At 36.1% G+C, this 15,414-nt stretch overlaps 1 protein-coding gene across 5 annotated transcripts in view; it reads right to left on the reverse strand.

The window, feature by feature from the left end:
- Nucleotides 1-15,414, reverse strand: part of drp2 (dystrophin related protein 2) — a 146,780-nt gene that overhangs the window by 26,810 nt on the left and 104,556 nt on the right. For all 5 annotated transcript variants that reach the window (XM_059515878.1, XM_059515874.1, XM_059515875.1 and 2 more), the window contains 4 exons: nucleotides 14,195-14,255; nucleotides 2,937-2,998; nucleotides 2,383-2,457; nucleotides 249-450 (listed from right to left, as the gene is read on the reverse strand). In XM_059515878.1, coding sequence (XP_059371861.1) covers nucleotides 249-450; nucleotides 2,383-2,457; nucleotides 2,937-2,998; nucleotides 14,195-14,255 — 400 coding nt within the window. The remainder of the gene's footprint in view (nucleotides 1-248; nucleotides 451-2,382; nucleotides 2,458-2,936; nucleotides 2,999-14,194; nucleotides 14,256-15,414) is intronic.

A 15,414-nucleotide genomic window follows, 5' to 3' on the forward strand; every position in this document is an offset into this window, starting at 1 on the left:
AGCTATATTTATTGCCCCTTAAAAATGCCAAAATCAATTTAATGCAGAAATGCATGTCACGTGCAATAAATGATTAGATAAGTGTCACATCATTAACCCTTAAATCCCGGATACAGGACGCCCCTTTTTTGCACAGTGTGTGACTGACCAGTAAAAGTGTCTCACAGACAGCAGGAGGGCGCAGGGTTGGTTTGACATCATTTGTTGGAGCAGGTCAAATGGGTCGTGAGTGACATTACCATCAGTACCTGTCGTAAACATTCAGCAGCCAGTTGAGACACATGTCGACGCAGAGGGGGATATTGATCAGGACGGACCTCTCCTCCTCAAGTTTCTCATACAGGGAAGTGAGTGCGTGGATGACCTCGACCACATCCATCACGTGCTCGGCATGCTGCAGCTCCTGTTCTCGAAACACGTCCACCACGCTGCTTAATTTCAGCAGGTCTACTACAAAACACACACACACATACACACATACATATATATATATACATGCCAGAAGCATATTACTGTACATGTGGAGTGTTAACTAATTGGATTTGACTGCTATAACATAATTTCCTCTGGCAATCTCTAGTGTGGCAGTGAGAGGACAGGGTTAAGGCTGTATGCTGATGTCATCCTAATTGGATAATGAGATGAAATATGGAAGCACTATGACCACGGTGCTTTCAGGGTTAGGTGGGCAGCTAGAGACTCTAACAGGCCTTTGTAGATGTTCATTTTATACAGCCATCCTCAATCATCAGAGCCAGGCTCACAAAAATGCACCGTTTCTATAGCATCCTGGTTATTAATTCGGCTAATGACAGTGAGTAGCAAACCAGGTGTGTGTGTGTGTGTGTGTGTGTGTGTGTGTGTGTGTGTGTGTGTGTGTGTGTGTGTGTGTGTGTGTGTGTGTGTGTGTGTGTGTGTGTGTGTGTGTGTGTGTGTGTGTGTGTGTGTGTGTGTGTGTGTGTGAGAAAGAGAGATGCAAGCAGTAACATGCAATGCTCAGAAGTGGATTCAACTTGCTTATTTGGCCCTGAACATGTTCTCTCCGTAAGGATGATTCTACAATACAGGTGGCATCTGTTTTCCTTCATGTACATATGTGTAAAAATATAAAACAAATAAACAAAAAAGTACATGACAGCAAAAAAGTACATGATATATATATATATATATATATATATATATATATATATATATATTTACAAAAAACAGGAATTTGTTTCATTATCTCTTTCTAAATACAGGTATATAGAGATTTTGTGTATTAGATTGTTGTTAATGTTAACTTATAAAAAATGCTTTGAAATTCTAAATACTTTATCATTTGTTTTAACATGTTTGTCACTAGAGGAAAATCTTAAACATGTTACCTTGAACAACAAGCACCTAGTTTCACAAACTTGTGTAAAAAGTTTGCAACGTCAAGTTAAACTGTGAAACTTGTACGTTTTCTAAAGACATAACTAGGTGTTATATGTGTGTGTATATGTGTGTGTGTTTAGCTTGAGAAGGTAGAAGGAGAAGATTTTAGTAACAGCTGAATTTCTTTATTTTTTAGCATAAATCATCTTCTCAAAAGGGGAAAGGCACCAGTTACTCTCTGCAAAGGAGCCAAAGTTTGGCTAGTTAGATGTAATATAACTACATCCGTTACCAGCATAAAAGCTATTTTTACTGTTGATGGACACTCAGGGGTAGATGGAAATCAAAAAAGAAAAAAGAACAATGCGTTCTCAGGTACGTAGAGCAAAAAGGGAGAAAGTTTTAGTCCAACAAGTCTGAAGAAAGCATGAGCTGAAACGTCTGCTTTAATATTTTTAACTTTTTTTTCACGTTTTAACTTTTGTATATGGATAATAAAAACTACATTTTTGAAAGTCCCATTTTGGTTTGATTTGAAAAAAATAAAAATATCAGTGTGCGGACAAATTCAGCGACTTATTCTAAGGAAATAAAATCAACACATAATCAAACATTTTTTATTGTATTACAGCAGACTTTTTTCATGTCCATATAATTTTTTGAAGGGCTCCTGAAAGAAAAACTAACCTACATGGACACATTTACATTTATATTATGTGCACAGTGGAGAGGCTGAAGAAAAGGAGGGAACTGCCAACGAGGGACAGCTTCTAACTGGACAGTGGCAGATAAACATCCACCCGCAAAGCGTGTCGCTGGGGGAACAGTGGTTAATTCCTCATGCAGACTTCTTAATTACCTCCCCCGAAGAAGTACAATCACACCAATTATTAGGCTTAATTAAGATGCATAAAAATCACTGAGCTTTAATGAAAAAGATGGATCAGTGGCACACAGCAGGGCCAGATCTGTCAGCAAAATTCGCAAATAATCAATGAGGGAAAGGGTGCTTTTTTTACATACATCTTAAAGCCTTCTGCGCATGCCTCAGCTTCATGGCCGTCCGGTATGCAGAGAACTTGATATTGTTCAGGTCCGCTGTGAGAGAGCAGCAGGGGAGATGGGAGAGGAAAAAGAGAGAACATCATTTATGAGGAGAGAAAAAAAGCAGCAAAAGAATAGCTGAGCTCTGATATAGGCAAACAGAGAGACAGGAAGCAATGTGTCACTTCGGTGGGGTTGAGCGGTTTATGTTTAGACAACCCGCGTCACATCGCATCGGATTAACACACACAGTAAATGCCCTTTAATCATTATTAATTAGAAGTTGGCAAAGCAATCATAAGGTTGGCCCAGCTGCCCCTGGGTTAACGAGAGAGCTGTTGACATCTCTGGAGTGGAATGAAATATTAGGTTATAAAAAAGAGGTCCAGGTTAAGAAACTGAGCTCAGTGTGAGACCGTCTTCTAGTTGGTGTATTCGTGCTTGCATGTGGTGAACCACACTATGGTTCCCCAGTGGGAAGTAGACACATAGAAGATATAAGAGCAGAGTTTAATTGTGTTTAATTGCCTCACCCAGAGCTTGGTATAATTCAGTCATCTTTGGATGGTCCCAGCAGGTTGTCTGAGCCTGATGGCTATAAAAGGGGAGAGAAAAGAGCAGAGCAAAAGCAGAGTAAAAGCAGAGTAGCAAAGCCAAAAATAGAAAAACATAGAGAGGAGGGATAACACACGTGAGAGAAACAATAAAAGCACTAGTTCACCCAAAAATTAAATTCTGTCATTGTTTACTCATTCTTTCATTATTTATTACCCTCATGGCACTCCAAACCCATATGACTTTGTTACTTCTATGAAACACAAATGCAAATTTTAGTCATTACGGACTGAACAATTTCTCCTCTGCTGCCGCTTTCTGCATATTCAGATTTGGCAAATGGTTACAACGCACACAGGAACAGCTTTTCACCTTTTGTGACAGAATAAAAACCCCTTTTATATTTTGAGGAGTGAAGGGTGCATAAATGATGTCTGAATATGAATTTTTGAGTAAACTAAAAAAAAAAAAAAACTATAAAAAAAACTGTACACTATAAAACAGTGTTTATACAAAACCATAGTGTTTGTTAAGCAGTAAAATTTGGCACTTGGCTAACTTGTGACCTGAGCATATGCAGTGAAGAACTGTTGGTTTAACATTACATTATATGTCATTTAACTGTAAAATACAATCAAAGTTATGTTTTTGCAGGTAAAAAACTACAAATTAATGTATACTGTATATAGAAACATGGGAGATATCTTTATTGCCTTGCTGTAATCTCTTGCTAGATTCCCATTATAAAAATGTTTTACTGCTCAGAGGTTTCTTTTTTATTGCAATGGAATATTTCACCTTTAATGGTCAGGACAGTAGGAGTAGAGACAGGAAACAAATGGACAGGTGAGAATTCTCTTATATGTCTCATTGACTTCTCAAGTTTAAGAAGCAGGACACTCAAGCAAAAATCTCAATTCGATCTTAAAGTAACCTAATTTCTGTCTTGGAGAAATATTTTGAGATGATTTGATCTTTCCTATTGCTTGTCTTTGTGTGTATGAACCTGAGCACTGTCTGTATACATTATGAGTACTGCCCATGTTTTATGCAAAAGCCTCTTATGAATCTTTTTTTTTCTTCTTCTTTTTTTACCACCTGCATAAATAAAGTGCTTATCAGTGCATGTTACAGTAAAAAGGTTTTGATTATTTAAGAAGATTTAGAGTTCAAGTAGATAGCTATATTAACTATAATCTAATATATGGTTATAAGTTTTAAAATACACTAAGTAGACATCCAAAAGGCCCTTTTTACCGCCACACGTACCGCCGCGGCGGCGGTATAAAGTGCATTTGCAGCCTATGACCGCTGAGTGGCGCTTTAACCACAAGTTATCAAACAAGCGCATCAAAGCACATTATCGCTAATAGACGTCAGTTTTGCCTCACTGATGTGTTAGATTTGATGGCTTCAGTCAGGGAAAATGAAAGAAAAACATTGTAGTTAAAATATTTAATATTTAATATCCACAGACGAAAGTTTGGTACTTATGAAGTTATGTGCATTTCTTAGAACGAATTCAAGCAGGATGTCAAGCCTGTGCTTGAACCTGTGATTATATTTTCTCTAATCTACATGGTATTAAACCATATTTTAGATTTGACACATTTAAAAGGTGTGCAGTATTATTTATATTATATTATGCGTTATATTATTCAAAAGAAATTTTGGTTTACTTTGCATTGGAGCATTAAAAGTGGTAGCCTATTTTAGGGGGGTTGGCTACATGGATTAATAAGCAAAATGTCAATATAAGGATTACTTTATCACAGAATATCTGTTTTCTGCGGCACTTGTTTAGTTTAAAAGTAGACATGTCAAGCTTTCTATAGATATCTCTCTCATGTATTTTCGTTGAGTATTCACGGAGTTACAGTTCATTTAAATGACGTGTTTGTAAATGAAGATCGGCGCAGACAAAGGCTGCAGACAGCACACCTTGTTTGTTATCTTTATTTTATAAGTGCACAAAGTTTTGTTGTTATTATGTCTGTATCCAAAAAGTAGACCCTTTACAGATTCGATTGATGTATTGCTCTTATCTGTACGATTAAAACTTAAAGTGTAATTTAAGTTATTTTCGGGGTTATCAGGAGAAAATGACTCATAACGCGTATCCGCGTTAATCAACTCCAGAGGGTTAATAAAACAACATGCATTTTTGTTATTCGTTACCTGTCCTTTAACTTATTGGGAAAAAGACATTTGTCCGTAAACTGATTATGAAATTGTTGCATGTTTAAATATGAAGCACTGTATAATGTCGTTCCCATTATTTAGGCCTAATTTGCCTAAAACAAGAAACGAATAAAATTAAACCAGCACGATTAAATCTTTGAAACTCTAAAGAATTAATAAAATGTCCTCACAATTAAACTCAAGTTCTCTCATTATAATCAACAACATTCACACGATGTAAAAAAAAAAGCTTTAGTAATTGACAACTAAAGTAATTTTAAAGGGAACCTTCTTTACTTGTTTTTAAAGTAGGGTAATATCATATAGCCTAAAAAAATCCCTTTTTTTTATTTTAGAAAAAAAAATCTGATTTATGATTTAAACCGATTTTTAAATCAATATTCAAATGACGAAGAAATTTTACAAAATAAGTTTTAATATAGTTCTTTATCATTCATTTAGCAGTCAAATTTATAACTGCAACAAGATGATAAAAAACAGTACTGTTATTACCTTAATGCTGGAAAGATGCTATTTTTTTTAATACTAGCCCATCATGCATCTAACCATCCACTCAGCTTTAAGAGCTGTTCAGATTAAAACTGCCAGCTCCGCAGTGAGTCAGTGTCATGGACGGAGGACCTGTTAATATTTTTTCTAGTTTATATTTCCATCTCGTTATGCCACTGGTTTAGATTTTTTATTTATTTTATTTTTTTCTTATAGAACTTATTTGTAAATAGAGCAGTCACTTTCTGTGTCTACACCGGACGCGAGAGTTGTCATCTGTGCCCCACAGCGAAAAGTGTGTCTAAACTTGATGACATCACACTATAGTTTCAAATCATCTGAACACAGTATCAGAACATTTCATCATAAACAGAACGAGCATCAGTTCACTGATGGGGATCGAGTCCAGTGCATCCATCACTGTGTTCTGTTGTCTTTTGTTGGATCGCTCCACTTGTGTCCGGTGTAGACCTGGCATGCGTTTTTTTATTGTTTTATTTTACAGCCCTGCTTGTCTTAATCTTTTTATTAAATATCTGTATTGACTGCATGGTCATATTATCGAATTATTTACTGCCATGATGCTACCTACAAATGTAAAGCTTGGCGAGTCGATGAACGAGCATTGCTGCAGGTTGATTTTCGGCGGATGTGCTGTGCTTGTGCAGCCGCGGTCGTCTTCATTTTTTTTGGTTGAAACATCTCTCTCAGTCCGCAGCAGAGTCTGTGAGAAGCAACAACTTCCCCTCCACGCGCTCTGATACCAGAAACATAACATAGCATATAAAATAATAATAATAATAATAAAAAAAACTGGAGAGTTTCAAAGTGGCTTAAGCTATTTTGTGTTAACTTTTTTCCCTATAGCCTATCACATGACAAACTAATAACATTGTAAGCATTACATCTTTAGTTGCTGCTTTCTGCTGTGAAAATTTTGTTTGTGATGAAAATAACAGTAAATTTTTGTCAGTTTTTTTTTATCTAAACAGATCGATTAACTTCAAGATTTCAAAATCAGATAGCATGCTGATAATGTAGCACTGTTTGAACGCATTATTGCGAAAGCGATTGAGTGTGAATCTGTTTATATCATGCTTTAACCCGAAAATAATCAGTAAAAGAAACAGACAAACTCTTAACATCCCGCTCGACTCTTGCAGTCAACCTTCTGATCAAGCTAAATATGTTGGCTGTTGGCATGAATTTTACTCGTGATAAGAAGCTCGATCATATTCAAGTGTTTGTGCAAAAATTATTAATGTGCATTAATGACAGGGAGGCGCCGTCTCATCACTTTAATTTTTCATGATAATGAATGTATAATTTTTTAATTAACATAATATCATTGTGTCTCACATAGGTACATTAAAAATATATCTACTGAAAGCTTGAAATGTTTTTAGACGAAAAGGAATAATGTAATGTGTGAATGTTGCATTTCTCCCGTCGGAGAGAGCCAGCACTGTGAATATAATCAAAACAACAGTCGTATATAAACCGGTTCAGCAAGTGAAAGCCTCTGTCCATATGAAAGAGCAATTCACACTTTTATCTCGACCCCCACAACCCTGAATAACTACCCAAAACCCAACCCCCTCCAGCTGAACAGAATTCGGTCTGTGTTTTGGCTCTGAGGAACGGTGTGTTACTGGGCTGAAACATGCTTTCACTCAGAAGTAGCCTACTCTTTGTATTCATAATTTTCTCGCAGCCCATATTATTATTTTCACAAGACCATAATGATAATAACAAATCATCAATTAATAATTAATCATTATTTTACGAAAATCATTGTTATTTGTGATCGTGGATGTTTGCGGGAGGCTTTAAGACCAAGCGGAATCCTCTGTTCCCGCCTCACAGCGCACGGGTCTCGAGGCTTCACTGTCTGCGGTTTGACTTTACTGAATCAGATTGAGGCCAATACAACTTATTGATCATGAGCCCAGGGCCAGCGCAAGCTCAAATGCCGCTCTAGGCAGAGCACGATCATGCCGCCCCCCTCACATTCACAATGCGGGATCCTTAAGATGCATGTAAAAAAAAAATTTTAATCTATGAAATTACACTAAAATAAAAACGTGCACGCATGTTTTCAGAGTTTTTAATTTTTTCATTCTGCAAAAAGGTGAAAAGGGTAGCCTACACAATGCAACAGCTAAGTATAAATTCTGTTTTATAGGCTAATAGATAGTTTACATAAAACTAAACATGTGCACTCAACTTTTAAGCTCACAAAACTGGAGTTTTCGATTGTTTTCTTGACTGATACACACATTCACACACCTACATTTCAGAAGCGTGCGCGTCGGGCTTTCGCAGCTGCAAACGCTTTGATTGCGTCCTCGAGTTTAACTTGTACTTCGGAGATCATTTTTATCAGTTTAAGCTTTCAGAAACTGCGTTCTCCATAGCTCACAGTGACAGGGAGAGTGGGAAGCACTCTCAATGCTACAAAAACATTTGGAAAATTGTTTTCCATCCCTTTTTCACAGATGAATTTAAGCGCATCCAGTGGTTAGATCCAGCAACCAGGCGTCTGCCCAAAGCAGTCAGCTCTTCAAACAATTCATGCCCATCAACATTCTATAATGGTCAAAATTACTCAGGCCAATTGTATTTTTTTAATGACATTATTTTATTATTATTATTATTATTTGAATAATTGTAGTTTACATAAATAGGTTAAGCAAAACAAATATTCGGATTGTCCCTTATTTTTTCCCTTGTTTTCCTAAAGAATAAACACGTATTTTTTTACAAGAACAAACATGATAACATATTATTAATTCATAAAAAATAATTTAAGCAATTAAAACCTTTTTTTAAACTTGAATTGAAATACTATTAAACTAATTTAAATTCTCAAGGAGTTTATAAGTAAAAAAAAAGTTCTAAATGAACTTGTGTTAACAAATTAGAACTAACAATGTAATTCGATTTTTTTAAAATGAACAATTCCTGTATAAAATGGGACAGCAACCTTTATATCAGTGGTTCTCAACCTTTTTTTCCAGGGGGCCGCACTATGGTCTAAGTGCAAGTCTACGCATATAATTTAAATGTTACGTCAGCAATACAAGCCAACCTGATTTATAATATTATAGCCTAACTATTATGATATATAATCTATCACATTCATTGAAATAAACAATTCTACTCCCCATAAATAAAACACCTGATGCTGTCGGGAGCTGACCAATTTTGTGAGATTCAGCTTGAAAGCAATAACACAAAGAAGTTGCGATTGTAACGCCTGTGTTATACTTTCCGCATGAGCAATCTGGATGCAGACACGGCCAGCGCGGACGCAGACTTCTTCAATTTATACTTCTGAATGCGCAGGCTGATGGTCCGCTCTGCAATTGCCCATAATTATTGCACATCTGACTGTCTTTATATTCTTTTACTGACGGATTGCACAGGTTCGAGTAGCAATGAGCTTCTTCACTCTGCCTGCACATGTGCAATTTTGCTTTTGAAGCATACTGACCACGCGCACCTGTCTGCGCGGTCGTCTTCTCAGAGCCTCGGCACACACTCTCCAATGACGATAAGGATTGTTACATAGTGTATGGTGTTTCCATTTATCTGAACTTCTTCAAGTGAGTTGCGGGGCAAAAACAAACAAACGAAAATCCAGCACTTCTCCTTCAATACTGATACTGCGACTATTCACAGTTTGTAGCCTACATGTTCATTCGCTGGCATTTTTTGAATTTCTTTTTTTTTCTCCCTTAAAACACAAATGTGTTCATTCTGATGCGCAATTTTACCTTAAAGGCAATTTACCTAATGGCTGTTGATGACTATTTGAATTGAATTCTGCCAAAGTGCGCGCTTGTATGTGTTCGTTAAATGCTTATGCCAGTGCTCATGTCTGAAAATAATATATGAAGAAAAAAAAATCACATAAAAACATTAGGATATAGCTTATATTTCATTAGTAGCATATATTTTTTTAATTGATGTAAATAATACAATTTTAGAAAATTATTAAAAAAAAAAAATTTATTCAGCATGTGGTTCGGGCCTCATTTGAATTCGTCACGGGCTACGGGTAGAGAACCACTGCTTTATTTCAAACATTTTTAAATCGTCCACAGCTGAGTTTTGCGGGAGGCTGATCTGCGCCAGATCGCGTGAAGTGAATGTAATGAACAAAGTCATTTTCAGATGCAATGAAAAAAAAAAAAAAACATGGATAACCTAGATTAGTCCCAGGCTCTATTCTGAAGTAAAATAATTATAATTACTGTTAACCAAGAGTAACACATTTTTAACACATTTTAACGGATTAATCGCCTATTTTCATTTGCTGAATGTTTTCTTTATTTTTTATTTTTTAAACACGCTAAAAATTAAATAAAGTTTGTCAGAGGAAAAAAAATATGAGTGGTGTATAGGTTTCATTTTAACGGATCAATCACCTATTTTCGTTTGCTGCATGTTTTTTTTAAACACGCTAAAAAATAAATCAGAGTTTGTGAGAGGAAAAAAATAGGCTATAAGAAAATATTTTACAACAAATCCTTTAAATTTAACAAATTTATCAGAACAAAACAATAATTAAAAACATATAATTCTAATGGATAAATATAATTGCAGTATATAATAATATAGGCTTAGTAATAAAACAAAAAAAAAATAATAATAATAATTTAAAGCTAAGCATAAGGTAAGGTTTGGCTTTCTCAATCGGGAGAAATCAAACGTTTCCATATTTGTGATGTTGCCCATTTGAAGCTTAACTATTATTCATGAGGTAAGTAGGCTGTGTGCGTTTCAGTATCGAGCAAAAAAAAAAAAAAGATGAACAATTTCAAAGTGCTCGCGCCGAATGTCTGGTGAAAGACTGCTGTTTCCAGTGAATATGTGCGCGAGGCACCAGCACGCTCAAACAGCTGAAACAAATAATACTTAATTTTTGGTCACACATAAGGCATAATTCAAAAATGCTGGTAGTTTGAAAAATCAAGAATAATAACAGAGTTAATACTAATTATTGCTAAATGCTGGACCGTTCCCATTTCGCTCTGTATATGGAACCTGAAGATTTTTTTAAACCAAGAATGAACCAAAATGAAAATGAAATTTAAACATTTAGCATATATAATTTATATAGGCCTTATATTTATTTACTGTTTAATAGAAATAGCATGCATATGATCCTTTGTGTTAAGGTCTTCTTTTAATTTTTGTTTAGTAGACTGTAGCCTAAGACTATCCTACATTTTAAAAATTAACAAATTGTAAAAAAAATTTTTTTTTTTTTTTTTAAATGTTACAATGTTATATCATAATGTTATTGTTGTTTTACTTCCTTCTTTTATCTCATTTTACAGTTACATTAATTTCGCAATCCGTCCCTTTGCGCCACCTGGCGGTAGTTTCGCGAATGATTTTAACTAGAGCCCGACCGATATATCGGCCGGCCGATATTATCGGCTGATATAAGCTAATTGCATTTAAATCGGCATCGGAATTTATAACGGCCGATGAAACATGAGAAACAGAGTCTCATGCTTCACTCATGTTATGAGTGTTGCATAGTGTGCCCACCAGAGGGAGCTCTGCAGCTCCAGAGTTAACAACAGCGCCAGAAGTCCACTACAGAAGAAAGCGATCAACTGTTTTGACGGTGAGTCTGTCGTTCGTCATGTGAAATGATTGTAGATTTAGTTCATACCCTGTATATAAAAACTGTGTGGTAGTTCTAGCTAACGGTCCTATCATTATTACTTCTAAATATTCTGTAACATCACTTACAGCCGCTAATGCATTGTTATATTAGATTAGCCACAAAGCTAATACCATGTTTATCAGTGGAAGAGCGCGAACGTTAATAGGAGGTCAAACTATAATGTTAGCGTTTAACTTATTCTTATTCTATTGCGGTGTGTTTCCCACATAATGACCGCGTAATTGGGCCTTTCACACAGGACGCGGTATACACGGCGCTTGCCGCTGGGCTCAGCGTTGCCCTTCAGATACAACGCGATTTGCGCTGCGCTATATGGCATAGGCGGAGTTTTAAAAACGTTTAGCGGGAGCTCTTTCATAGTCTGTTCCTCCTCCTTTCGGTCAGCAGCAAACATGTATCTGTCCCGTTGTAAGAAGCGAGCGATAGCGCTAGTCCTGCTGATGAGAATTAAGAGAGAAGCAAGGAAGAAGAGGCTACCCTCAGGTCCAGAGAACAATTTGGTGAATTCAGGCTGGTTACGTTACTCTAACGCTAATAGCTTCCTTTTTAGCAGGCCCCTTAAATGCTTGCTATTAACTTGTTTGAAGGTGGTTCTTCTCAAAATTGACAGCGGTGTGTTCATGACACTAACGTTAACCATTCAACTTCGAATTGATTCCGTAATCTTCCGGTAATAGTAGGCAAGACGATGTTTTGATTCAGACTGCACAAAGAGAAGAGGAGAAGATATACGGGTCTGTTGTGAATGTGTCTGTGAGAGCAAATATAGTGTAGTTACAGTAACTACAGTAGGTGCATCAGAAATGATTAAACCAGAGGGGACATGTAAATAAATGTGAGCTGAACAAGCGCTTTTTTTTTTTTTTTTACATATTGTTTCAAAGCAGCTTTACAGACATAACAGGAAAATGTTGAAATAATATTGTTAAATATAAGTAGGTAATACCTATTGCTTGACAAATAAAAAAAATATATATATTTCTCATTTTTGCCTATGTAGGAGATCCCAGTTTATTATTATTATAATTCTAATGATGACATGAGTAATGATACATGTTGATATTATTAATACACATGCTTATTCTTTCTCTGTCTCTCTTTCTGCCTACAGATGGCTGAAAAAGGTGAATGCTGTAGCAGCAAAGTGTGGGACTACTTCTGCAAATACTTTAACTTTAGTATTATAATTTATTTACAGTAAACACACAGACTGTTAAAACCAGCTTCAACTGGAAGAAAGTAAAAGTGTTAAATGTTTAAAACCAGACTGTTTTTTGATCATTAAAAAATATATACTTTTGATGTGCAATTGTTTAGTCATTGAGACTGTAATCTAAGGCTTTTTTTTAACATAGTCCATTCTGGAAAATGGTTTATACAGCCCACATACATAGAACAGGCAGATATTTTGCTATTGAATGTTGTGTAAATGCAGTTTATAGGAAATGGGTCTAATATCCAGATTATTTTTAAAATCAAAATATCGGCTTATAAATCGGCTCTTTTCGAGTTAATATCGGCATCGGCATCGGCCCCCAAAAATCCATATCGGTCGGGCTCTAATTTTAACACGCGACTGAATTACAGTTACCACAGCGGCGGTACACGCGGCGGTAAGCCCCAGATAGGATGGCCACCTACTGTACATAGGCACCAATATGCCATCGCAAAAATCTGAATCATTTTAATAGTGAGAAAGACAGAGAGTACTCACAATCACAGTAATCTTGAATAAAGATTCTCAGAGCCACTAAGTGCTTATATCCACAAGTGCTGCCTTGATGACATTAAAAAAAGAGCTTATGGCTAAAACACGGCTTGAATTCAAATCTGACTAATAGGCATGTATGCCGATACATGTGTGCTGCATACTTTAGTGAATAAAGTGCTCGTGCCGGCCTCTATAGCACCAGCAGCCATGAAAAAAAAAAAAGCTATCAGAGGAATAAATCATAGGAACAAATAAATAAGTGAGGGGGTTTGAAAAAAGGAAGTGTTACATGTATTCACTCACTCATCCTAACCTGCACTATCGTTTACATTGATTGGCCAAAGATATGTAAACATTCAGTTGCATAATTTTGATCCTTTGGCTCGTTCACATTGACCACCAGTGGTGTCTTTTCTTAACATTTGGGTTTATCAGAAAAATTAAATGTTTCCCATAACATCAGGGTTAGGCATGTATTCATGTAATTCCATCAACCAATGAGCACTGTCCTGCCATCATTTCCTGCGACTTCAGAGATTACTGAAATGGCACCTCATGGCATTCAAAACATTAATAAACACTACAATATTTTTAAAATAATATTTTTAATTTATATAAATATTACAGTATTTTTATATATTTTTTAAAGTTTTGCTAACCTTTCTACTATTTTTATATATTTATATATATTTATATGAGTTTGGTTGCTGGTAGAGCATTGTGTTAGCAGCGCAAGGTTGTGGGTTCGATTCCCAGGGAACACATGTTAGGTAAAAATTGTTAGCCTGAATGCACTGTAAGTCGCTTTGGATGAAAGCGTCTGCTAAATGCACACATTAAATTTTTATTTCAATTACCTTTCTGCAATCCCCACACAACACAGACTCTGTTGTGACATCTATAAACTCAAATCGCTAAAACGCACAGGGCCGCGTGACAAAAGGAACACCACAGTTGAAATGTTGTTTTCATTTTAGATCACAGTGCAATAATCTTCTGCACCAGGGATCAGTAATTGAGTTTGCTCTCTATACCTGATAATCTGACACGCTCATCCCACAGTTTTACACTCTCTCTCTCTCGTTTCTGACACTCACAGACTGTTGATGCTTTACAGCTGGACTTACTTGATGTAGTATGGCACTTTGTTTGGGGATATGGCACGTTCCCAAGGAATCTGGACAGAGCCTGGAGTGACAGAGAAAGAAAGAGGGCAATATCAATCAGACAGACATGTCGAGCATGAAAAGCTATTCTGAAAATCTCAAACGGCAGCACTCAAGGTCCTTCAAGCATACTGCTTCCACACAGAGAGGCTATTAAACAACAGCACCTAAAAGTGTTCAAAATGATAGAAAGCTTTTCTGTGAGTGAAGCTTTGCAAACCTCTTTATATGGAACCCCTAAGGTCAAATGTTACTCTGCTATAAGATACAAATGATGAAAACTGAGAGCTATATGGTCACTGAGGTCATTCTGGACTCCTTTTATAGGGCTTCAGCACTCCTGGCTTCCTTCTTAGCTGCTTTTACAATCTGAAATGAATTAGGTGTCAGCATTTATTTTATTTTTTGTTTATGTAAAATTACATTGAATATTAGTAATTAGTCATGTCTATTAGCAAGAGAACAGGGCACCACCTCTGAATATAATGCACATAACACTATACTTTTTTATTTTTCGATCCTTTCTCACTCTCTGTTACAGTGAAATCACAAAATGAAGTGCCACAAAATAAACCAGTAATATTGAGCTACTGACAAAACGCCGCAATTTTAAATTGATTTTGATTCTTAAAACATTATTGGCAATCGAGCAAGACTGAATCTTGCTAAAACAACAGATAATCCTCTGAGCCTCATATCTAGATAAGGGGCTGAGCTAAAGGCTAATAAGCTTAATAATCTAACTCTTAAACTGCGCTCTCAGTTTTTGTTTTTGCACATTTTTATCTGGTTGGAATTTTTTGAGTTACAGTATTTCTCTATAGTGCTTTTCATATATTTATGTTTAAATATTACCTATTTTAATAGGCATAAAAATAACTGAATCCAGCTTTAAAATTCAACTGTGAGTATTTAAGCAAGCCTCTTTCATTACCGAGGGTCAAACCTTTGCTCGGACCACGTCCAAATGGCCCACGATAAGACCAAGTCCATTTCTTGGAATATCACTTGAAATTTCCATTCCCTGTGTCCTCGTTTAACTTAGAAATGTAGTACTGATTTGTAGTGATTTAGAGAGCCAGAATAAGGCTAAGTGTGTAGCAGGCACTGTCTTTGTCCTGCAATGTTAGACCGGGCAGTGAGTGACAGTGAGAATGAATAAAGTCACTGCCCACTCTGCC

Source organism: Carassius carassius, chromosome 29, assembly GCF_963082965.1.
Source record: "Carassius carassius chromosome 29, fCarCar2.1, whole genome shotgun sequence".
Lineage (NCBI taxonomy): Eukaryota > Metazoa > Chordata > Actinopteri > Cypriniformes > Cyprinidae > Carassius > Carassius carassius.